At 46.2% G+C, this 23,298-nt stretch overlaps 1 protein-coding gene and 1 long non-coding RNA gene across 5 annotated transcripts in view; one reads left to right on the forward strand and one right to left on the reverse strand.

The window, feature by feature from the left end:
- Positions 1 to 4,703, reverse strand: part of MTA1 (metastasis associated 1) — a 131,554-nt gene extending 126,851 nt beyond the window's left edge. For 2 of the 4 annotated variants that reach the window (XM_034778073.1, XM_034778076.1), the window contains exon 1: positions 4,513 to 4,686. In XM_034778073.1, the coding sequence (XP_034633964.1) occupies positions 4,513 to 4,540 (28 nt within the window). In that variant the 5' untranslated portion in view covers positions 4,541 to 4,686. Of the gene's footprint in view, positions 1 to 4,512 lie in introns of all 4 variants that reach the window. The other 2 variants (XM_034778072.1, XM_034778078.1) reach the window with 2 other exon arrangements.
- LOC117881179 lies at positions 4,471 to 22,942 on the forward strand. Its single transcript, XR_004646723.1, has 3 exons — positions 4,471 to 4,586; positions 5,793 to 5,887; positions 22,903 to 22,942. It is a non-coding gene; the product is annotated as an uncharacterized LOC117881179 (long non-coding RNA).
- Positions 22,943 to 23,298: the final 356 nt, after the last annotated feature.

Consider the following 23,298-nt stretch of genomic DNA (forward strand, 5'->3'; position numbering starts at 1 on the left):
GGGAAAAAAAAAAGTCAGCTCCTGGTCCCTAGTGATGCGTTAACAATATTTTTATTGTAAAGACTGGTATGTGGCATTTTTTCTTTTGTAAGACAGTATGATAGACTCACAAAACTAGCTCTGTTCTTGTCTATATCCAGGCCTAACACCTAAATCAAAGGGTAACTCTTAAAACTCCAGATAAGGCAAGAACCTTTCCATTAAGTTTCTCCAAGAAGATGTTATAGACAGGAATATCGTTAGCAGGACTGTCAGTATCAAGAGGTGGCTTCTTGAACATGCACATAACTGTTCTGATACGTTGCCCTCCTGAGTGGAAGAGTTAGCACTCAGATAACAGTGAACATAAAACTTATCCACCTCATGACTTCACTAGCCAGCAGGGACATAAATCCAAGCTGTAGGTCACAGCCCAAAGCTCCCCACTATCTTTAGGTGTCACATTTGTCCAACTACATTTGCAGAAACAGGAAATCCAGAAGGATCTGCCATTATACAGGCAGCCAGTCACTGTAAACCTAATAAATCTTGTCAAAAATTTGACTGCTTCCAAACAAAAGCAGACCACATTCACCATGCTGTCTACTACCCAGAAGATTTCAGGTTGTTTGGGCTTTCATAGATGCTATGGTAAAGCTTTTCTTCTTCACTTCTATTATATTCAAGGCACATGATTTCTAACAGTTCTTTAAGGATGATCAGTCAAACTCAGTGTTTAATGTCTGCTCCTGATGCTCTGGCATCTTTACTTTACATTTCATCTGCTACAGGTCATCTATACACCCTGGTGACTGCGAGGATGGTTTTAAGGAAGATGATATTTAGAAACTACTGTGTCAACATTAGAGGGTAAAAGATAGCTAAAGTGTCCTACAAAGACAGAGAGGTCCACTAGGTGCATTGTAGTCTATATTAGAAAATGCTGTTAGTTTCCCAGGACAGAAATAAAATAGGTTCCACACATCTACTGCAGCAAAGGTGAGCCCTGACAACAGTTTGCACAAGTTTATGACAAGACCATAATAAAGAAATCTTCACTATGACTTCTGTCAATCCCAACATCAAAATAAGTTTAGAAAGTATTGCTACCTATGTCTATTGAGACAAAAACTATCTAGTACACACCCATTATGATTATGGCAGCCACTGGATCTTGAGTCAATATACCAGGGTCATCATTCCCTACACATGGGAGAATTCTGCACCAAAAAATTAAAAATTCTGTACAAATATTTCAAAATTCTGCATATTTTGTCAAAATAATATAATCATGTAAGTTTCAATTATTTTGGTAATTTATTTCAAAATACCTGTCAGCAACTATGTCTGTAACAATACAGACAACAAAAAAGATTCAGGAAATGTTTTTTGACAAACAGATTCCTTACTAGGCATATTAATACACAACTCAGAGTAATAATTCATTTAAACTACAATACAGAAATTTATTTACTGCACCCTTCAGAAGCAGCGCAAAGGCTAGGCTGAGTCAGGGGTAATGGAGGAGCTGAGGGAGAGGGAAGTCATTACTGGGAAGGAGCCTGGGTGTGAACTTGGGAGGGTGTTGGGTATGGGTTGGAGAAGTATGGAACAGGGTTTTTTTGGGGAGGTGAGTAGGAATTGTTAGGGAGCCTCCACCATGCAGACCCTGGCTGACCCCTAGCCTCTCATTCAGTCAGGTACACTTGTCCCATGTGTCCCTGCACTCGCTCTCCCCCATCTGTCCTTGCACCCGCACTCAGCCACCCTCCTCCACCCATGTACTCCCCTCCTCCTATCCCCATGTGGCCCTGCACCCCCACTCAGCCTGCACCCATCTATTCCCCCCCGCATCTGTGATCCCCCCCAGAAGCCCCATGTGCCCCACACTATACATCCGTCCACCCCATATCCCGTTCCTGCTGACCTGGCCCCATGGGCTAGGCACTGTGAGAAAGGTAGCCTCTTTCGCTTCCCTATCTGAGCTGGGGCTGCTCCCACCCAAGAGTGGCCACTCTGTTCTGGTGCCACAGCAATTCGGTGAGTGAAAGACGCAGCTGCAGCACCTTTCCGTCAGAACGTATTTTCTGCAGGGGAAAAAATTCTGTGTGGCACATGAATTCTGCATGCACACAGTGGCGCAGAATTCCCCCGGGAGTAATTCCGATGGATGCTAAAGTAACTCCTGACAATACGCCTGGATGACCAAAAACAAGTATTCATCAGGGAACCAGAAACATATTGAAGATGGCCCTTTCGAGATGTGCACACATAACCAATTTTGAAATGGGAGGTTCTCTCCTTTCACGGTGATACAACCAACACAACTTCTTTCATTAGCTCAGACTGAACTAATGTCTTCTAATAGTAATAGTCAACTAGAGACTGCTGGATCATCTATATAGGGCTTGTAATGTGTGTCAAGTCAAGGCCACATCCATATGTAAAATAATGGAGAGTGGTAACTTTGTCTAATAGCCTTTCCCTAAACAATATGACCCACAGAACAGGGTTCCTGGCATTCAATGCTCCAGAGATGAGATTCCAGCAAGACCTGTGAGACTGAATTAAATGCCAAATGGTCAATCCCTGTGAAATAATCAGTTTTACAAATCACAACAGGAACCAAGAGACACAAACCCCTTTAGCTCCTTCAGAATCCTGCCCTCAATAAACCCAATCCATAGCAGTTATGCTCAGCATTCTCTGAAGCCAAAGAGGCAAAGTTAGGACAGATGGGAGCCACATCATATCTCCTCACCAAGCCAAATACAATCAGAGGCGTGGGTAGATGTGACAAAGTAAGAGGCACCTAATGAGGAGACAAAAGCAAGGGAATATAAAAAGCTAGGCCAGGGGTAGGCAACCGGCCACACACGTGCCGAAGGCGGCATGCGAGCTGATTTTCAGTGGCACTCACACTGCCCAGGTCCTAGCCACTGGTCCGGGGGGGCTCTGCATTTTAATTTAATTTTAAATGAAACTTCTAAAACATTTTAAAAACCTTATTTTCTTTACATACAACAATAGTTTAGTTATATATTACAGACTTATAGAAAGAGACCTTCTAAATAGGTTAAAATGTATTACTGGCATATGGAACCTTAAATTAGAGTGAATAAATGAAGACTCAGCACCCCAATTCTGAAAGGTTGCCGACCCCTGAGCTAGGCCAAGGTGAGTGGAGAGTGATTAGCAAAAAGGACAATAGTTGGAAGCCAGGACTAGGACTTGGTCTCGGTCTCCTGCCACTCTCTGCTTTGCCTGTCATTCCTGCCATATCTTCTTCATTAATACATTTTTCCTGGAATTGATAGCACCATAATGGTCTCTGGATGTCAAAGGAAATGGGGCATTCTTAGATACAGGGGGCTGATTCAGAACAGAACCCCCTTGCACTATTCCTCCCCACCTCACTCCCAGGAATAAGAAAGCTCCACAGCACAGCTGTCATCTAGGAAACCATCCACACCAGGCCACACTTTCAAAGTTTAAATTCCCTATAATTCAACCCCATACTCCTGTAGCCTCTTCTTTCTCCTCACATGAAAGAAACATGGGACAGTCAGACAGAAGTGTGGGACTCTGAGCAGGATGCCTAGAAGGGAAGGGGTAGGAGTCAAGCAAAAGCCACCATAAAACAATGGTGGGGAGAGAGAAGACAGAAACCAGCAGAACTATTTCCACAAACATCCATACTCCATGCACCCACAGCACCCCACCCACACTGTATGAACTACTGAGAAAGCCTCTCCTGGTCCTCCACCTCAGCCCACGCAAAGCCACACAAGCTCCTCTTCACTCCTACATCCCCCAACTCTGCACCCCCCACATACCTATTAACCCACAACCCTACTCTGAAAGCCCATCCCCAACTCTCAGCCCACAACTCTGCTCCACACTCCCCCACCCCCAACTCTGCCCCCATACATCTCCCTAGTTCCACAACCCCCAGCACTGCACCCCATCCAACCCCACCCCCTGCCAAGCCCTCACCCCACACACACCCCATCAACCTTCCCCTTTCAACTCCCCAGCCCTAATACCCTCTCAACCCCATGACACTCATCCTCTATCAGCACCAGAGCCCCAAACCCAGCCACACACCCCTCTCCCCCAACTCCACACACACTAACCCTCCCCACCTCATCCCTACAACCCCCTTCCCATCCCAGAGCGCCCATCCCATGCCAGCTTCCATCCTACAATCACCAAACATACCCAACCCCAAATTCTACCCCCACCCCTACAATCCCTGGCCCCAGAGCACCCATCCTCTGCCAGCCCCCCAACTCCACCCCCCCCACTTCTAGCCCCAACTCTGCCCCCAGCCCCACCGCACATTCTACTCCCACCCCTACAGCCTCCTAGCCCCACCGCACCCGTCTCCTGCCAGACCCCAACTCTGCCCCCCTGCCCGGGCTGCTCCTGCTCCCGGCGGGGTGGGGGGGCCGTGACGCGCCGCTAGCCCACGGGGAGGAGCGGCCGGCGGGGGGGAAGACTCGGGCCCCCGGGGAGGCGAGGGGGGCTTACCTCCGACCCGGTACATGTTGGCAGCCATGCCCAGGCTGGGGTGTCTGGGCCGCTCCCGCCGCCACTACCTCCAGGTGCCGGATCCGCTGGAAAATGGAGGCTGGAGCGGCCGGGAGGGGGAGGGGAGCGAGGGAATTAAAGGGGCCGCGCCGGCCGGGGAGCGGGCGGCTGGACTGAGGCGGTGCGGGGAAGGGGCAGATCAGAGCCGGGGGGACTGTGCGGGCAGGGGGGCCATGTGAGGAGTGGGGGGAAGATTAGAGCTGCGGGAGATAGTGGGCAGAATTGGGAGGGTGGGGGCAGAAGGTAGGAGCAAAGTGGAAGTATGTGGGAGCCAGAGGCGGGAGAGGGGGTGGAGGGGAAGGGGCAGCAAGGGGGGCTGTGAGCGGGTGGGGGGCAGAGTGGGATATCAGAGGGAATTGGGGGATGGGAAAGGAGGGGGATGGAGAAGGAAGGGCTGGGAAAGGGAGGCAGGAGAATGGGGCAAAGGAGGAGAGGCCATAGTGGCAGCCTTAGGTCTACTCATCCACTCAAAGGGCACCAGCAACCATCCACTGCTGTCTGTCAAATCACACCTCCACACCCTGCAGCAGATAGTGAGTAGGGTTCAGAGTTAAAGCAAGAACAAGTCCCTGCCGTTGTGTGGGGACTTTCCTCCTGAGGGAGGCAGCAATTCTGGGCAGCTGGGGAAAGGGAACCCCTGAGTGAGGAAGCACAGAGTTGGCAATGAGGAGAGACACCCAGAAGATCCCTGAAGAGGGCAAGGGTTGCAGCACCAACAGTATGGTGGTGATACTAAGCACTAAGGCTTTTGTCTATGTAGTTGTACTATACAACATCATTATTTTCCCAAGCCCTGATAGAGCTCTGGCTGAAGGAGAGCTGACTACATCACAATCCAGATGAGATGGAAGAAAAAGGAAAGCATTAAGATGTATGCATGGAAGCTTGGGCTGAACCATCAAGTGAAGGAGTATGACTGACCTTTGCCAAAATATATTGCTGCTTTAGGGGCCTACTGGGTCCACAGCTGATCCTAGCCTATTATTAGATTATAGATAACCCAGCTGGTGGCAAGATGAGGACTAGATGTTTGAAATGGAGTAAAACTCCAATGGACCAATTAAGGATTATTATGCCCATGTAGGTAGAGTTCCTTCCTAAACCCAAGCAGTTGGCATCATGCCCTGACAGAAAAAGTTACTTTCTTCTAACACAGAATTGTATTAAACTAAAGAAAACAGAATTATTCCTAAAGTCGTTCTCTCTCTGTTTCCCTATAGGCATCTCCTACAAACGTCCTCAGCCTCCAACTGCCTGGCTTTCTGCTACAGATTTAAGGAAACATATCCTCACATTTTCCCTCAGTGTAAACAAGGTAATAAAAATGTTTAAAAAAATTAAATTAAAGATCCCAGCTCCACCTACAGTTAGGTCTTGTCTTCTGACCTCAAGGAGGGTTTTGTCCAGTTGAGTCACTTGAATTTTCAAATACGAGAGAGGGAAAGTGCTGTTCAGTAGGATTCAACAGGATTACCTCCTTTCTCTAAGGCAGTGGTGATAGTACCATTGCAGTTAGGGTCATGTCAGTCCTGCTGGGCTTGGAACCAGCTGAAGATACTTCCTCTTCCTCTGTACTGAGTTCCTTAATTAGTTTTGACCATATAGAATCTCTGTGTGCAGCTTGTTTTACTGTTAGGAGCTAGTGGTGTTCAGTACTTCTCATCCAGTTTTTTCAGGTCTGAGTTTCCTAGTTTACCTTTGAGTAAGCTCCAGGCAGCATTCTGACAATTAATGAAGAAAGCCAAAACACCTTTTAGATTTGGCACCTCTCAGCTTCACATCCTTTGACCAGGGCCACTCAGACCTAAAATTTACCTCTGAGAACAGCAGCGTTGTTCTTAGTTGTCAACCCACGAACAGCTGCCCTGAGTTAACTCTGATGACTAACATGGAGGTTTGCCCTACAGCTCAGCAGAGCTAGTACGGGGTCTTTTTGTTGTAGAATTCTCTAATATCTACTGTTTTCTCTGCCACTGCATTCCTTTGTGGGTGGTGAAGACTAGAGTTAATGTCCTTGATGTACTATATCCCCCAAAGTTGGAATTCAGAACTGGCAACTTATGGCCCATTGTCAGAAAATATTTCCAGATGTCAAATTGAGAAAAAATCCTTTTAACTTTGCTAAGCCCTGTTTACCGGTGGGTCTAGCACAGGGGTGGTAAAACTATGGCCCACGGGCCAGATCCATCCCATGGCACCGCGGGGCTAAGACAGGATCCGTGCCTGCCCTGGCTCCACGCCATTCCCTGAAGCAGCCAGCACTACAGCCCTGAGGGAGAGAGGGGGTAGAGGGCTCCATGCACTGCCCTCATCTGCAGGCACCGCCCCCCGCAGCTCCCATTGGCTGGGAATGGGGAACTGCGGCCAATGAGAGCTTTGAGGGAGATATACGCAGGCGAGGGCAGTGCACGGAGCCCTCTGCCCCCCCTCCACCAGGGGCCACAAGGACATGGTGCCAGCCGCTTCCAGGAGCAGCGTGGAGCCAGGGCAGGCAGGGAGCCTGCCTTAGCCCCGCTGCGCGCTGCTGCCACTCTGGAGCCTATCAAGTTAAACAGTGCCAGGCTGAAGCCCGCACCCCAAACCCTCCTGCACCCCAACCCCCTGCCCTGATCCCTCTCCCGCACTCCGCACCCCCTCTTGCACCCCAACCCCTTGCCCTGAGCCCCTTTCTGCACACTGCATCCCCTCCCCACATCCTGCACTGTCTCCTGCACCCCCCCCCCCAGCCCTGTATGCAATTTCCCCATCCAGATGTGGCCCTCGGACCAAAAAGTTTGCCCACCCCTGGTCTAGCAAGAAGTAGACTTCTTACAAATCTAGAAAAATAGTGGTTACCAAACAGCCATGTCTCCTCCTCTTCACACACACACACACACACACACACACACACACACACACACACACACACACACACCTACACCTCTAGTGTTCTTTTCCAAAGCCTATTGGGTAGCCCTGTGGCAATGGGAAATTCTTTGAGTTGTGTTTGTCAGGTCATTCTGCAAAATTCATGTTTTCACCCTACAAGTGGGCCATCACACGGACATTAGGGCTCCTTCCAGCATTTCTGAGGGCTTAATATTCCTCATGTATCCTTTACAAGGACTTAAGAACACAGTACAAATGCTATACGTAATCAGACCTTCATCTTCAGAAAGTTCACCTTTCATTACGTAAAAATCATAGACTGGATGCTAAACCTCTGATAAGTAACTAAGCTAGCCATAACCTTGGTTTCCGGTGGTGTATCAGCCCAAGAAGCTATTTGAAGCAGTTCTGTAGTGAGAGTGAGTGGATATACTAAGTAGCACATATGTGGGCTTCTACATATCCCACGCCTCTGGAGAAGCTGGGTGTTCACTAGGGCTCGGTGCAGTGTCAGTCACCTCTATGGTCTTTCTAACAAGGTGGACAGTCATCTATGTGCCTATTCTGCAATACATTTATATCTCAAACACATGAGCAATCTCTGGTATTTAATATGTATCTTGTTTAGGTCTATACTGTTTATTAAAAATACAAGCACTTTGTCGTCTGTCACCAACATGACATTATCAAGTTCATGCAAGTGGCCTGTGACTCTCTTACATGGCCACATGCTTGCTAGACATTCTCTCCCTTTGAGCACATCTGCTCTTGGAATCTGAATGCATAATAGGTCAAGATTTGCAAAGCCCTCTAGGGTATTTAGCCCTACAAATGTTCTGGGGCTAAGTCTTCTAGTTGACTTTGAAAATTTCAAACCAATATTTTTCTAAATCATATTCCAATTGCTCAATTTCTACTGATTCTGTAACTAGAGTAACAACCCATCAATACTATAGCTACCAGCATCTGTAAAAAGAACTGTAGATCATAAAATACCAATATTGGGAATGTGGTCAACAGATATTTTAAAACCCCACAAGTGTGCCTCTGTGCTTTATTCCAAATTCACATGCAGTTTTAAGCAATTCATAAAGGACTTGGCCTTTTGAGAATGATGAAGTATGAAGATTCTCCAGCATTCAGCCATACAGAGGAACAGCCCCAGTTCTGATACATTGTAGGAGGTGACCTTTCAGCTATGGCTTTGTTTCTATTGCTAACCGCACCCCTTCTTTATCAATCCTATGTCCTAAGAATCATAGCCAGTTTGTTGTCACATATATTTTTATCTTTTTAATTTTAGTCCAGCATCCTCTGTAGCCTTCAGAACTTGCTTTAGCCTTAGGTTAAGTTGTTCCACAGGCTTCCCTTACCTATGATGTCATCCACATAAACCTTCATTCCCTGCTGGCCGCATCGAATCTCATTTCTCTTTGGATGATTTCTGAGACATTTGAAATGCTGAACAGGAGGCAGTGAAAGCCATATCTGCCAAGTAGCAATACAATTGTCAGCTTGTCACTGCCAGGATAGAGTCGTACTTGCCAGACTCCTCTAGCTCTATCTAGTGAGAAGAATACTATTGCATCTGCTCAATTAGAGAGGAAGCCCCTAATTCTCCCCTTCAGTACAGCTATTTTGTGTTGCTCTGGTGGCACAACACAGCCAGAAAGTAGGCTTAACCATCTACCTGGGAATGCCCAGGTGGCACAGCACTGGGGCAATGACTCTACACTGACTCCCCCTTTCCCCTCCCACCCAAGGTTCCAATGTAGGGGCATTCAGGCAATCCCCAGATGTTGGAACAACTTCTTGGGATTATAAGCAGCAGGGTGTCATTGACACCAACTTAGACTGCTGTATGTAGCACCAGGAACTAAAGTGGCCCTGAGCCAACTCCACAAGAAAGAGGCTGCAAAGGTGATGAAAACTTAAGCCACCTCTCTCCCCGACTTCCCACCATCCCTGGTCCTGCATCAAATGAGAAGAATATACCTCTCCCCCCACCTCCAGTTTTATTTAGCCACTTCTGTACAAATAACAGTATGCCCCTATCTTTTCATAATAGGCACTATAGTTGCACAGCATTCTGTTGGCTCAGTAATGCACGATCACACTACTCTCTCTCATTGCTCATTCCGAGAAACAGTGAGATTTCTTCTGTGCATTTGTGTGGGGCCTTTCTGAACAGACGTGGCTTAGTCTAGGTGGGTACGGATAATGGGCCCTATAACAAACGTGATTCCCCCACACACACCTAGACTGCTTGCTGTTGTGGCTAGTATTGGCTTTAAATTGCCCAGACAACTTATGTCTCCCTGCACTAATGAACAGGACCCTGAGTTTCTCTAATTTAACTGTAATGATCTTACAAATTGTTACAAGTCATCTCCACTCCTGAATTAGTTTTAAATTTAACACTAGTGCAGCTCTTGACTTTAACAGCACTACTCTGTTTATAAGTGCTTTATTTGGATACAGATCCCAGGAAATCAGCATCACCAATCATAGTGCTTGGGCTATCTCCCCAATAATTGCATGTCCATCACAAACTGATACTTCACTTTCCCCAATCATTAAACTATTTAACACCACCAGTCCTCCTAGTACAGATGCTTGTGGGCACCCATTAACCTCTTTTCAAGTTGCAAATGACATTTGTTACTACTGTTCGATTCCTACCTCCTCGCTGATTTCTAATCCTTGACAAACACCATCTGTGGACCATATTCCTTTTTACTATCTGCCTCTGTCCAGAGACCTACATCCATTCCTCTCTAGTGAAGATCCAACAACTCTCATCTACATCATGTCAGCTCCATCTTGGATTGCTGCAGTGTGCTCTACCTGTGACTACTTCTAAAGTCCACTTGGGAGTTCCTTCTAATGGAGAACACAGCTGCCCATCTCCAGAGAGTCACAGACAACATGGATACATAACACCTGCACTCAAGTCTCTGCCCTGGCTTTCTTGCTTTCAGCTGCAGCTCAGGGGGGGATCTTGTTATCTGAGAGGTGCCTCTCACTCCATACTCCACCATGGCAGTTAAAATCAGTGGGGATGTTGTCACCATAAGTTCCCAGAGCTGAACTTGCTTATCTGAAAGAACCTGAGCTTCCACTAAAATGCAAGATAAGGTTATTTGGTTTAGCTTTTATATGAGTTTTGTTACCATACGTTGGACATTTGCTCCTGGAAAAGTGATAGTATTATTGCTAACAGCCACTTAACCTACTGCTGGTGCTATACACCTAGTACAATTCGTGTAAGCAGTAGCAGTGGGTGAGAGTGGTATTCATTTTGGGCTGTTTTATGTCAGCTATTTGTTAAAATTCTGTAATAAAACTCCTAGCTGGCAATGACAAGACGTGTTTAATACTTTTTAGCAAGCACATGATCACTCTTGTCATACCAAGGAGGAGGAGCCAACACCATGTTACCTGTCACCTCTTCATTTACTGCTAGCAAGTGCCCAGTGACCACTGTTTTGAGAATCTTTGGGAATATTTTTGTGCAGTTACCACAGATATGTTATACAATTGCAAATGAGAGGAGCTGGTCCTTGTGCTCATCAATGGAAGGGAAGGCTGTTCTTGGGCTAGGGGAATCCCCTGCTGGCCTGTTGGACAGGGCAAAAGGGCATGGCCCAGTATTTGTCATTAAAGCTCTGTTGACAGAAAACATTCTGTTGAGACTTTGTATGTGGAGTCTCAGACCTGTGAATCTTTTGAAAGGAAAAAACCTGTGTGGCCTTTTTCATAGAGAAAATGAACGTGTGCACCTCCTGGGGAAGGACTATTTTGTGAATAAGTGTTAGACAAAAAATACCTTCTCTCTGAGAGCCCCTTCCAGAGTGAACTCTAGACCTGAAACCTTTCCAGTGAAAACCGTGCATGCACACCAAGGTGTTTGTGTGGAGAAAGCTTTCAGGTAAATTGACTCTTGCCAATTAACGGCAGCACCTTTGTTATGCATTGACCTCCATATCCCTCGTTCCATCCCACCCCTCAGGCAGAACCAAGCTTATGGTCCCTGCAGTACATGCCCCCCCTCCTGACCCCATCCATGTTTCTTCTGACAACCCCAAGGACAGTTGTCCATTCATTGTTCCTAAGGCACATATCATTTCATGCTGAATGCCTGGACTACAGCAGCAGAGAGGGAGTGTGTACTGACTTTTGGATGAAAAATGGAGGTCAACGAAAATGATTAGGGGCTGGGGCACATGACTTACGAGGAGAGGCTGAGGGAACTGGGCTTGTTTAGTCTGCAGAAGAGAAGAGTGAGGGGGGATTTGATAGCAGCCTTCAACTACCTGGAGGAGGGTTCCAAAGAGGATGGAGCTCAGCTGTTCTCAGTGGTGGCAGATGACAGAACAAGGAGCAATGGTCTCAAGTTGCAGTGCGGGAGGTCGAGATTGGATATTAGGAAACACTATTTCTCTAGGAGCATGGTGAAGCACTGGAATGGGTTACCTAGGGAGGTGGTGGAATCTCCATCCATAGAGTTTTTTAAGGTCCGGCTTGACAAAGCCCTGGCTGGGATGTTTTTATTGGTGTTGGTCCTGCTTTGGGCGGGGGGTTGGACTGGATGACTTCCTGGGGTCTCTTCCAACCCTAATCTTCTGTGATTCTATGAAGGGCCTGGCCACCAGACGGGAGAGGACCAGGCACACTTCGGTTCAGGATATTTTTAAATGTCTAGGTCAATATGCACTGAACTCTCTTCATCACTTACACTATATCCAAAGCAAGACAGAGCACTGGACAAAAAAGCCAGAACTCTGATTTGGACTCCATGTACGGTGTACATCCAGGGAAGAACCGTGGCTGACACTTTCAAGAAGCCCAACTCCCATTGAATTTTAATGTGTTTTGGTGCCTAAATCCCTTATGCTCCTTTGAAAATCTCTGCTCATATGACTTAGGCTTGAGCCAGTCATCAAATTTAAAGGAACTACAGCTTTCACGCTCTTACAGGGAATGTCCAGAATTTGAACCCCAGACCTGAATTTAAGGTCTTGTCTACTTGAAGAAGATGCTCCAGTTAAATTCCAGCAAGGTGTGAATTTAACCTGATTTAGTTAAATTGGTGCAATCCCTGTGAGTATGGATACTTATTTTGGTTTTAGAGAGGCTTAGTGCAATTAAGCTGAAATTTCATAGAACCATAGGGTTAGAAGGGACCACAAAGGTCAGCTAGTCTAAACCCCTGCCAAGATGCAGGATTTGTTGTGTCTAAACCATCCAAGACAGATGGCTATCTAGCCTTCTTTTGAAAACCTCCCATGAAGGAGCTTTCACAACCTCCCTAGGTAGTCTGTTCCATTGTCCTACTGTTCTTACAGTTGGGAAGTTTTTCCTGAGATTTAATCTAAATCTGACAGGTTTCAGAGTAGCAGCCGTGTTAGTCTGTATCCGCAAAAAGAACAGGAGTACTTGTGGCATCTTAGAGACTAACAAATTTATTAGAACATAAGCTTTCGTGGGCTACAGCCCACTTCTTCGGATGCATATAGAGTGGAACATATAGAGGATACACACACACACACACATGCAGAGAGCATGAACAGGTGGGAGTTGTCTTACCAACTCTGAGAGGCCAATTAAGTAAGAGAAAAAAAACTTTTGAAGTGTTAATCAAGATAGCCCAGTACAGACAGTTTGATAAGAAGTGTGAGAATACTTACAAGGGGAGATAGATTCAATGTTTGTAATGGCTCAGCCATTCCCAGTCCTTATTCAATCCTGAGTTGATTGTATCTAGTTTGCATATCAATTCCAGCTCAGCAGTCTCTCATTGGAGTCTGTTTTTGAAGTTTTTCTGTTGTAAGATAGCCACCCGCAGGTCTGTCATTGAATGGCCAGACAGGTTAAAGTGTTCTCCCACTGGTTTTTGAGTATTATGATTCCTGATATCAGATTTGTGTCCATTAATTCTTTTGCGTAGAGACTGTCCGGTTTGGCCAATGTACATGGCAGAGGGGCATTGCTGGCACATATCACATTGGTAGATGTGCAGGTGAATGAGCCCCTGATAGTATGGCTGATGTGATTAGGTCCTATGATGATGTCACTTGAATAGATATGTGGACACAGTTGGCATCGGGCTTTGTTACAAGGATAGGTTCCTGGGTCAGTGATTTTGTTCAGTGATGTGTGGTTGCTGGTGAGTATTTGCCTTAGGTTGGGGGGTTGTCTGTAAGCGAGGACAGGTCTGTCTCCCAAGATCTGTGAGAGTAAAGGATCATCTTTCAGGATAGGTTGTAGATCTCTGATGATGCGCTGGAGAGGTTTTAGTTGGGGGCTGAAGGTGACAGCTAGTGGTGTTCTGTTATTTTCTTTGTTGGGCCTGTCTTGTAGGAGGTGACTTCTGGGTACTCGTCTGGCTCTGTCAATATGTTTTTTCACTTCAGCAGGTGGGTATTGTAGTTTTAAGAATGCTTGATAGAGATCTTGTAGGTGCTTGTCTCTATCTGAGGGATTGGAGCAAATGCAGTTATATCTTAGAGCTTGGCTGTAGACAATGGATCGTGTGGTGTGTCCTGGATGGAAGCTGGAGGCATGTAGGTAAGTGTAGCGGTCAGTAGGTTTCCGGTATAGCGTGGTATTTATGTGTCCATCGCTTATTAGCACAGTAGTGTCCAGGAAATGGACCGCTTGTGTGGATTGATCTAGGCCGAGGTTGATGGTGGGATGGAAATTATTTAAATCATGATGGAATTCCTCAAGGGCTTCTTTTCCATGGGTCCAGATGATGAAGATGTTATCAATGTAGTGCAAATAGAGTAGGGGCGTTAGGGGACGAAAGCTAAGGAAGCGTTGTTCTAAATCAGCCATAAAAATGTTGGCATACTGTGGGGCCATGCGGGTACCCACAGCAGTGCTGCTGACCTGAAGGTATATATTGTCCCCAAATGTGAAATAGTTGTGGGTGAGGACAAAGTCACAAAGTTCAGCCACCAGGTTAGCTGTGACATTATCGGGGATACTGTTCCTGATAGCTTGTAGTCCATCTTTGTGTGGAATATTGGTGTAGAGGGCTTCTACGTCCATAGTGGCCAGGATGGTGTTTTCTGGAAGATCACCGATGGATTGTAGTTTCCTCAGGAAGTCAGTGGTGTCTTGAAGATAGCTGGGAGTGCTGGTAGCGTAGGGTCTGAGGAGAGAGTCCACATAACCAGACAAACCTGATGTTAGGGTGCCAATGCCTGAGACGATGGGACGTCCAGGATTTCCAGGTTTATGGATCTTGAGTAGCAAATAGAATACCCCTGGTCGGGGTTCTAGGCATGTGTCTGTACAGATTTGTTCCTGTGCTTTGTCAGGGAGTTTTTTTTAGCAGATGGTGTAGTTTCTTTAGGTAATCCTCAGTGGGATCAGAGGATAATGGCCTGTAGAATGTGGTGTTAGAGAGCTGTCTAGCAGCCTCTTGGTCATATTCCAACTTATTCATGATGACGACAGCACCTCCTTTGTCAGCCTTTTTGATTATGATGTCAGGGTTGTTTCTGAGGCTGTAGATGGCGTTGTGTTCAGCATGGCTGAGGTTATGGGGCAAGTGATGTTGCTTTTCCACAATTTCAGCCTTTGCACGTTGACGGAAGCAATCTATGTAGAAATCCAGTCTGTTGTTTCGACCGTCCGGAGGAGTCCACGCAGAATCCTTTTTTTTGTAGTGCTGGTAGGGAGGATTCTGTGGGTTAGTATGCTGTTCAGAGGTATGTTGGAAATATTCTTTGAGTCGGAGACTTCGAAAGTAGGATTCTAGGTCACTGCAGAACTGTATCATGTTCGTGGGTCTGGAGGGACAAAAGGAGAGGCCCCGAGATAGGACAGACTCTTCTGCTGGGCTAAGAGTATAGCTGGAAAGATTAACAATATTGCTGGGTGGGTTAAGGGAACTACTGTTGTGGTTCCTTGTGGCATGTAGCAGTTTAGATAGTTTAGTGTCCTTTTTCCTTTGTAGAGAGGCAAAGTTTGTCCTGTAAATGGCTTGTCTAGTTTTTGTAAAGTCTATCCTTGAGGAAGTTTGTGTGGAAGGTTGTTTTTTTATGAGAGTATCCAGTTTTGAGAGCTCATTCTTAATCTTTCCCTGTTTGCTGTATAGGATGCTGATCAGGTGGTTTCACAGATTCTTTGAGAGTGTGTGACACAGTCTCTCAGCATAGTCTGTGTGATATGTAGATTGTAATGGATTTTTTACCTTTAGTCCTTTTGGTATGATGTCCATCTGCTTGCATTTGGAAAGGAAGATGACGTCTGTCTGTATCTGTACGAGTTTTTTCATGAAGTTGATGGATTTCTAAATCTGCTGTGCCATAGTTTGTTCCCAATGGACTTAAGCTAAACTGGAAAAAAAAACATTCTTATACTGAAAAAATAGTAGTCTAGATAGCTGTTGTCTAGCATTTTTGATCAGTAGGTCTCAACACACTTTACAAAGATCAATATCATCATCCTCATTTTACAGAAGGGGAAACTGAGGCACAGAGCAGTTAAGTGGCTTGCCCAAGATCACCCAACAGGCCAGTGAGAGAGCAGGGAATAGAATCAGGTCTCTTGAGTCCCAGTCCAGTGCTCTATTTGCTAGGCCACACAGGGTTTATACAAATTTAACTAAATCCATTTTAAAACTCATTTAAGTTAAAACAGTGCAACTTTCCTGTGTAGACAAGGCCTAAGACAGACTGCTTTATCAACAAGACACTGTGTTGGAGCCTGTGTCCCCCATGTGAAGGATTTTATAAATTAGTCTGGAGAAATATTTTATAAGATTTAAAGGTACCACCTTCCCCATCTCAGTTGGTTTGCCCAAGATTTAATCTCAGGACCCCTGGCAACCAAGGTCCCCTGACACAAGTTGCTCCCTCTCAAAAGAATGAGACCAGTTTTTCAACTGGCTATGTGTGCTCCTCAGTTAGCTTCAGCAGCAGCAACCTTTGGCCTAGTGTAGCTTCAGTGAATTATGCACTGCCTATAATCTTTTAAGTAACCTGGAGGTGATAATTAAAGAAAACTAAAGAAAACTCACCTGTGAGTAGCTAAGGTTGTGGTTGCTTTGTTATAAGTCCTATTTTGATTTCATTTGAACAGTACCAGAACTAACTCCATCCACCTGAAATATTGGTCATACACCTCTGCTGGAGAAGTTTTAAAATTTGCTTTTGCAAGTGTGAGGCTTGTTGGACAACAACATATTCTTGATTTGTACATCTGAGAAAGCCAAGTTATTTCAACGTTTTGAAAACAGTTTGATTTTTTGTTGTCATGGGAATATTGTACCTTGGAAACGGTTGTCCTCCATGAGGACTGGTGCCTTTTACAATGTTTTGCAGTGTTTGGGAAATTACTCTTAGAATGGGTCTATATGTTTTCCCAAATTCTCAGTAATCCATGAGCATCCTGCAGACTTTAGAAGCTATCCAGGTGAAACCCTAAAAAACAAAGCAAGCAATCTAGACCATTTCCTTGTGAAGAATCTTCAATCCAGACTGCCAAGAGCACTTCAGTTCATTTTTCATTAAGAAAATCCAGGAATTCCCCCATCACACACACACACACCTAGCTGTACTTTTGCTCCCTTCCACATCAGTCAATTCTTGACAGACCTCAGACTGCATTTCCTATACCTTAATTAGCAATTTCTCCTTCTTCTCACCCGATGATGCCAGGAAGCAAAGGTCAGTGAGTTTTCTACAGCCGATATCATTGGCTCTGTCAGCAGCACCATTCAGAGAACTGACATGACCCCTTCTGTGACTGAATACACCTCTGTATTCACACCTTGCATAGTAGTGTAATAATCTTTGTACAAGGTAGGCTTTGTAAGGTATTATCTGAAACCTCAATTTGCTGGTTCATATTGTCTTCATAAAATATGTGTGGCAACACTGTATGTGAAATTACAAGATTCCCCTGTATAGAGCGGGCAGGCAGAGATAGCTCAGTGGTTTGAGTATTGGCCTGCTAAACCCAGGGTTGTGAGTTCAGCCCTTGAAGGGGCCATTTAGGGAACCTGGCAGAAAAATGTGTCAGGGACAGTACTTGGTCCTGCTGTGAAGGCAGAAGTCTTTCAAGGTCCTTTCCAGCTCTATGGGATAGGTATATCTCCATATAATAAAAAAATATTAACCCATCTTCCACAGCCCTGCCCAGGCAGAAGTCAGGTCTGTCCTAAACAAAGGAAGGGTTGTGTGCTTGCCTTAATTTGCATTTAGGTAGTAAACAGAGTCATCAAGCAGGAAGCTCTAACAGGTAAAAAAATCAGCATGGAACATCCTTCCACAGAGACTCTTTGTCCTCTGGTACACCAATGGAAATGTTTTATAAGAAGGGAACTGAAACTATAAAAATGAAGAACAGCACCCCCCTCTCTCTTCCTGTCTGCCTTTGGCACTGCACCTAAGATGACAAAGGAGAACCACCATTGGATTCTGGGGCAGAGGGGTCCTGACCTGAAGAGTTTGGTCAGTAACCTTGCTGGAAGCATATGGTGAGAAATTAGTCTTGAATCTAATATAGTTTGCTAAATTAGCACTAGCAAGCATTTTAATCTATTTTTCTTGTAACCATTTCTGACTTCTATGCCTCTTTTACTTGTACTCTCCCTCTTTGTACTTAATAACTTTGTTTTACTGTTTTATCTAATTCAGTGTGCTTAAGTTGAAGTGTCTGGGTAACTCCATTTAAAGTAATAAGCAGATATATTATTCCCTTAAAGGAATAATGGACTTAAAATATTTGTACTGTCCAAGAGACGGCTGGGCAGTACAGGACATACATTTCTGACAGAAGATCCAGGACTGGGGCTGTGTTGGGGTCACCCTGCAGTATAACCAAGATTGGGGAGAGACAGGGTGTAGCTGGCAGGCTGCAGATACACACAGACATTCAGAGTGTGGCTTGCATATGGGAAGGCTGTTTGTGAGTGGCCCACGTGGGAGCTACTTCAGCAAGCCATTGTAAGGCACCCAAGATTGCGGGGCAGGGATGACGCAGCCACCCCAGTTGTCTGAATATCCTCCCTTTGACACCTGAGTCAATATAACATACCCAACTCCTCCTGGAGGAGACAAAGTACTAACAGAAGGGAAGGGAAAAACCCTTGCAGGTACTCCTGGGTGCCGAAGAATCTGGTCTAAAATGTGAACCCTGCTCTGCCTAGAGAGGGAGGGTGAAGCATCCTCCCCCATCCCCAATAAATGTCAACCTTTGTCGGATGTGGCTCTCTAGTCCGGTACAGTGAGAACAGCAGGTGCAGTGCCCTAAGCATCCGGACTAGTTAGGCTCTATTGCAACACAAATACTCCATGATATTTAATGTATTTTATTCCATCACAAAAACACCCCATTATAGAGGAGCATTAAGGCTGTAGAGTAAAGCACTCATAATCAAATCGCCACTGTTAAGGTGGCCCATGCAGCTCTTGTCCCTGACTCACTCAATATGCAAATTGGATGGTACAGAGTAACTTACTAAACAGTGAGGATCAAAAAATCAATTAACACATGGCTAGAAAGGGTTAAACATCCTGAAAAATAAATAACTCACAAAAGATATGTGGGGAGAGAATGTTTGTGTTTTTGTGTGTTTACATATTGTGACAAAGTTCCTCCTCTGCCTTGGTGGGTCCTACACTTTTTGGCAGATTTGCTCACCTCAGAGGTTCATGGCAGCCCTCAGTTTGGCCGCTTCTGCTAGGGGCTCAAACCTGCCGTTCACTCGGTTAACCTCATCACTGGCCAGCATGGGGGGAATGGAGAACAATCCCCGCAGTCTCTGTGTCCCACCTAGTCGGTCGCGGACAGGCCAGATCCCTTTCCAAATTAGACCTTCTCTTCTGGTGTTTCTCATAGACCAGGTCAACTCCTCCTGTGTCTGATCAGGAGTTGGGGGGAACCCAGGCCCACCCTCTATATCGGGTTCCAGTCCAGGGCCCTGTGGATAGCAGCTGTCTACAATGTCCCCTGTATCAGCTGCGTGATAACAACAACTCCTTGGACTACTTTCCCATGGCCTCCCCCCAGCACCTTCTTTATCCTCACTGCAGGATCTTCCTCCTGGAGCCTGATCATGCTTGTACCCTTCAGTCCTCCAGCAGCATGCCCCCACCCCCCTTGCTGGGAGGTCCTTTTTAAACCAGGTGTCCTGATTAGCCTGCCTGCCATAATTGATTCTAGTAAGTTCTTAATTGGCTCCAGGTGTCTTAATTAGCTTGCCTGTCTTAATTGGTTCTAGCAGGTTCCCGATTGCTCTAGGGCAGCTCCTGCTCTGGTCACTCAGGTAACAGAAAACTATTCATCCAGGGGCCAGTATATTTGCCCTCTACCAGACTCCTGTACCCCACTGGTCTGGGTCTGTCACAATACATATGAGTAGGGTCAACAATGTAATCAACAGTCCTGGTCTATGATGTATTCTGATAATTCAGAGGTCAAAAGAAGATCCTATCATTTAAATGAATTGTAAACATGGGATATCTCTGTATTCATCTCTCTTTGATAGGTATAGCAAATAATCTGTGAATGGTGGAGGAACACGCAAATTGCTTTATGTTAATTCTATGAACCAGTACCGGTCATGGACCTCCTTCAAAGTCATCCTAATTACCTTTTGAACTCCCAATTTGTCAAAAGACATGAAATTGTATAAAAGATCCTTGGGTCCTGATTCTGTCATCTCAGATCTGCTTCGGCTTCATCAGGGGAAGTCTGACTCGCAAAACTGAGGTCCCAGTTATGCTGGTATGACCTGAATATGATATTTGGACATTGGACCTGTGAACTATTTCTGAAAGAACTCATTGCAACTACAAAGCTCACCATCTCTGCTATGAATCTAAATCTCAATGAACTGAACTCATGTCTGTATGTATATTGATCTTTTTACCAAACCCTCTCTTTTGTGTTTTAATAAAGTTTAGGTTAGTTAATAAGAATTGGCTGTAGTGTGAATTTGGGTAATATCTGGAATATTTAATAACCTCGGAGGTAATGTGTTCGATCCTTTGGGATTGGTAGAACCTTTACTTTTATATGATGAAATAAGATTTACAGAAATTTTCATCATAGCCTGAGGCTGGATCACTTAAAGGGAACTGTGTTGTTTGGACTTCTGAGTAACCAGTAAGGTAATAAAAGCTATTTTATGCTGGCTTGGTGAATCTAAGTATTGGAATATCCACCAGCTTTATGGGGATTGTCTGCCCCATTCTTTGCAGTTCACCCTAACTGAATGACCATAGCTGGCCGCCACTAGGACCCCGATCACATCAATATTGACCAGCTGCCTCATTCAAGGCGCACTGTCCAATGTACGTGTGGCATGAGCCACCGCCTCTCCCTGAGCAACATCACACTGTCTGAGCTTTGTTCAGTCACCATTCCCATCCAGGAACTCTAGTTCTTCCAATCAGGCAATAGAAACAATACCATGTGACTTAGAAGCCTAATCACTGCCAGAATTGTGAAGGGCAAACACCAGCAGACAGTGCAGGAGGAATCTATAGGCACATGTCAAAACAATTACAGACACATTTTGTGGGTACCTTGCGCACAGAGAAATGGACTAAACCTGCCTGATTGGCTATTCATTACACAGTTGAAACTAGCTCCCGCTGAACACCATTCAGCCCTGTGTTTTAAATGCTGGGGCCAGAACCTCCACTGGTACAAATCAGAATAGTCCATTGCCTTACACAGAACTATGCCGATAAACAGCAGCTGAAGATCAGACCCTGTATTTATTCCATTATTCCAGACATCTCAGTCTGACACCTGAAAACAGGAGCTCTAGGGCATCTCCCCAACATCCTCTGTAGCAAAGGTTGATGCAGAGAAGTCCATTAGCTTCTGAGGGCTTGGCTACACTTGCGAGTTAGTGTGCATTAAAGGAGCCCTGTGTGCACTAGTTCACTCCCCGTCCACACCGGCAAGGCACGTAGAGCGTTCTGACTCCACAGCTAGAGCGGTCCTGATACTCCACCTCGGCGAGTGGAATAATGTTTGCTGCACCCCTGCTGGAGCGCTGTGGTGCTAGTGTGGATGATCTGTCCTGTTAATGTGCTCTGATCAGCCTCCAGAAGTGTACCACAATGCCTGTTTGAGCCACTCTGGTCATCACTTTGAACGCTACTGCCCTGCCCTCAGGTGACCAACCGTCAGACCTGCCCTTTAAATTCTCTGGGAATTTTGAAAATCCCCTTCCTGTTTGCTCAGCCAGGCGTGAGAGCCACGCCGCCATGCACCAGGCAATCCCCAGTATGGAGCAATGGCAAGGTGCTGGATCTCATCAGTGTTTGTGGGGGAGGAAGCTGTCCAGTCCCAGCTGCCATAGGAATTACGATACCTTCGGGCAGATATCAAGGGACATGATGGAAAGGGGCCATGACTGGGATGCACTGCAGTGCAGGGTTGAAGTGAAGGAGCTGCGGAATGCCTACTGCAAAGCCTGCAAGGCAAACAATCGCTCTGGTGCTGCCCCCGCGACCGGCCGTTTCTACAAAGAGCTGGACGTGATACTTGGGGGCGACCCCACCTCCACTCTGAATACCATCATGGACACTTCAGAGCCCAGTTCAACAAGGGAGGAGGAGGAGGAGGAGGAGGAGGAAAGCGGGAGCGAGGGTGCTGAGGAGGAGGAAGGCACCTCAGAATCCCTAGATGCATGCAGCCAGGAGCTGTTCTCAAGCCAGGAGGAAGGTAGCCAGTTGCAGCGGCCGGTGCTTGGGGAAGGACAAACACCAGAGGAGGTTACCGGTAAGCAGCTTTTATTTTGGGAAGGAAGTTATTCGGTGCGGGTTCTTGGGGCGAGGAGGATTACGGCTGCATGCATGCCTGGATGTGGAATAGGGCGTTGATGTGCTCTCTCATATTGCGGTAATGGGCCTCAGTGATCTCTTCAAAGGTCTATACAGAACTCGGACAATGCATTTGTGCAGGTTTCTCGGAAGAGCCACTGTGGTCCTTGTCCCAGTAAGGCTAACTTGTCCGTGCCACTGTGCTGTGAGGGGCAGGGGAACTATTGCTGCACACAGGCAAGCTGCATATGGGCCAGGACGGAAGCCGCATTGCAGTAGAAGACCCTCCCTTACTTCCCAGGTCACCCTCAGCAGGGAGTTATCTTCCAGGATGAACTCCTGTGGCAAATGTGGGGACAGTGTTCAGTATAGGGGCCCCCTGCAGCTGTAGGCTCTCCCCAAGGAACAGAAACCCAGGGGATAGTACAGCCGTGGCTCAAACAGGCATTGTGGGACACTTCTGGAGTCTGATCAGAGCACATACGCTTGACCCTGTACTTACTCACCCTTTTGGGGCTCCTGTGGGTTATGTGCATTTGCTTTGGGATGGGCAAATTATGCTATTGTGTAGACTGTGCTTGCCCTTAAGTACGGGGGAATCATTGCTCTGTCTGGTGTGAACAATGCTGCCTCTGTTAAGTGTTGCATTTTGCCTTTACAGATGCAACCTTGAGATCTCAGCCGCCCATCCTATCACCAAAAGACTCCAAAGAATCAGAAAGAGGCCACGTAGAAGCAAGGAAGACGTTGCATGAAGTAATGCAGCATTCATGTAATGAAAATCAAAAAGTGCAGGAGTGGCGGGAGAGTGAAAGGAGGATCCACCAGCAGAAAGAGGCGCGCCGGCACAAGAGTGCGGTGCTCTGGCAGCAAAGCACGGATTGGCTGATAAGCATAATGGAGCGCCAAGCAGACTCTATCCAGGCGCTTGTAGCCATGCAGGTAGAGCACTACCGTGACCGCCCCCCCCCCCCACTCTCCCTGCAGCCCTTGTCCCAAAACTCTTTCCCTTGTGCCCCCAATTTCATCTCCAACCCACTTTGTCCAACATCCAGGT

The sequence above is a fragment of the Trachemys scripta genome, chromosome 8, assembly GCF_013100865.1.
Source record: "Trachemys scripta elegans isolate TJP31775 chromosome 8, CAS_Tse_1.0, whole genome shotgun sequence".
NCBI classification, from domain to species: domain Eukaryota; kingdom Metazoa; phylum Chordata; order Testudines; family Emydidae; genus Trachemys; species Trachemys scripta.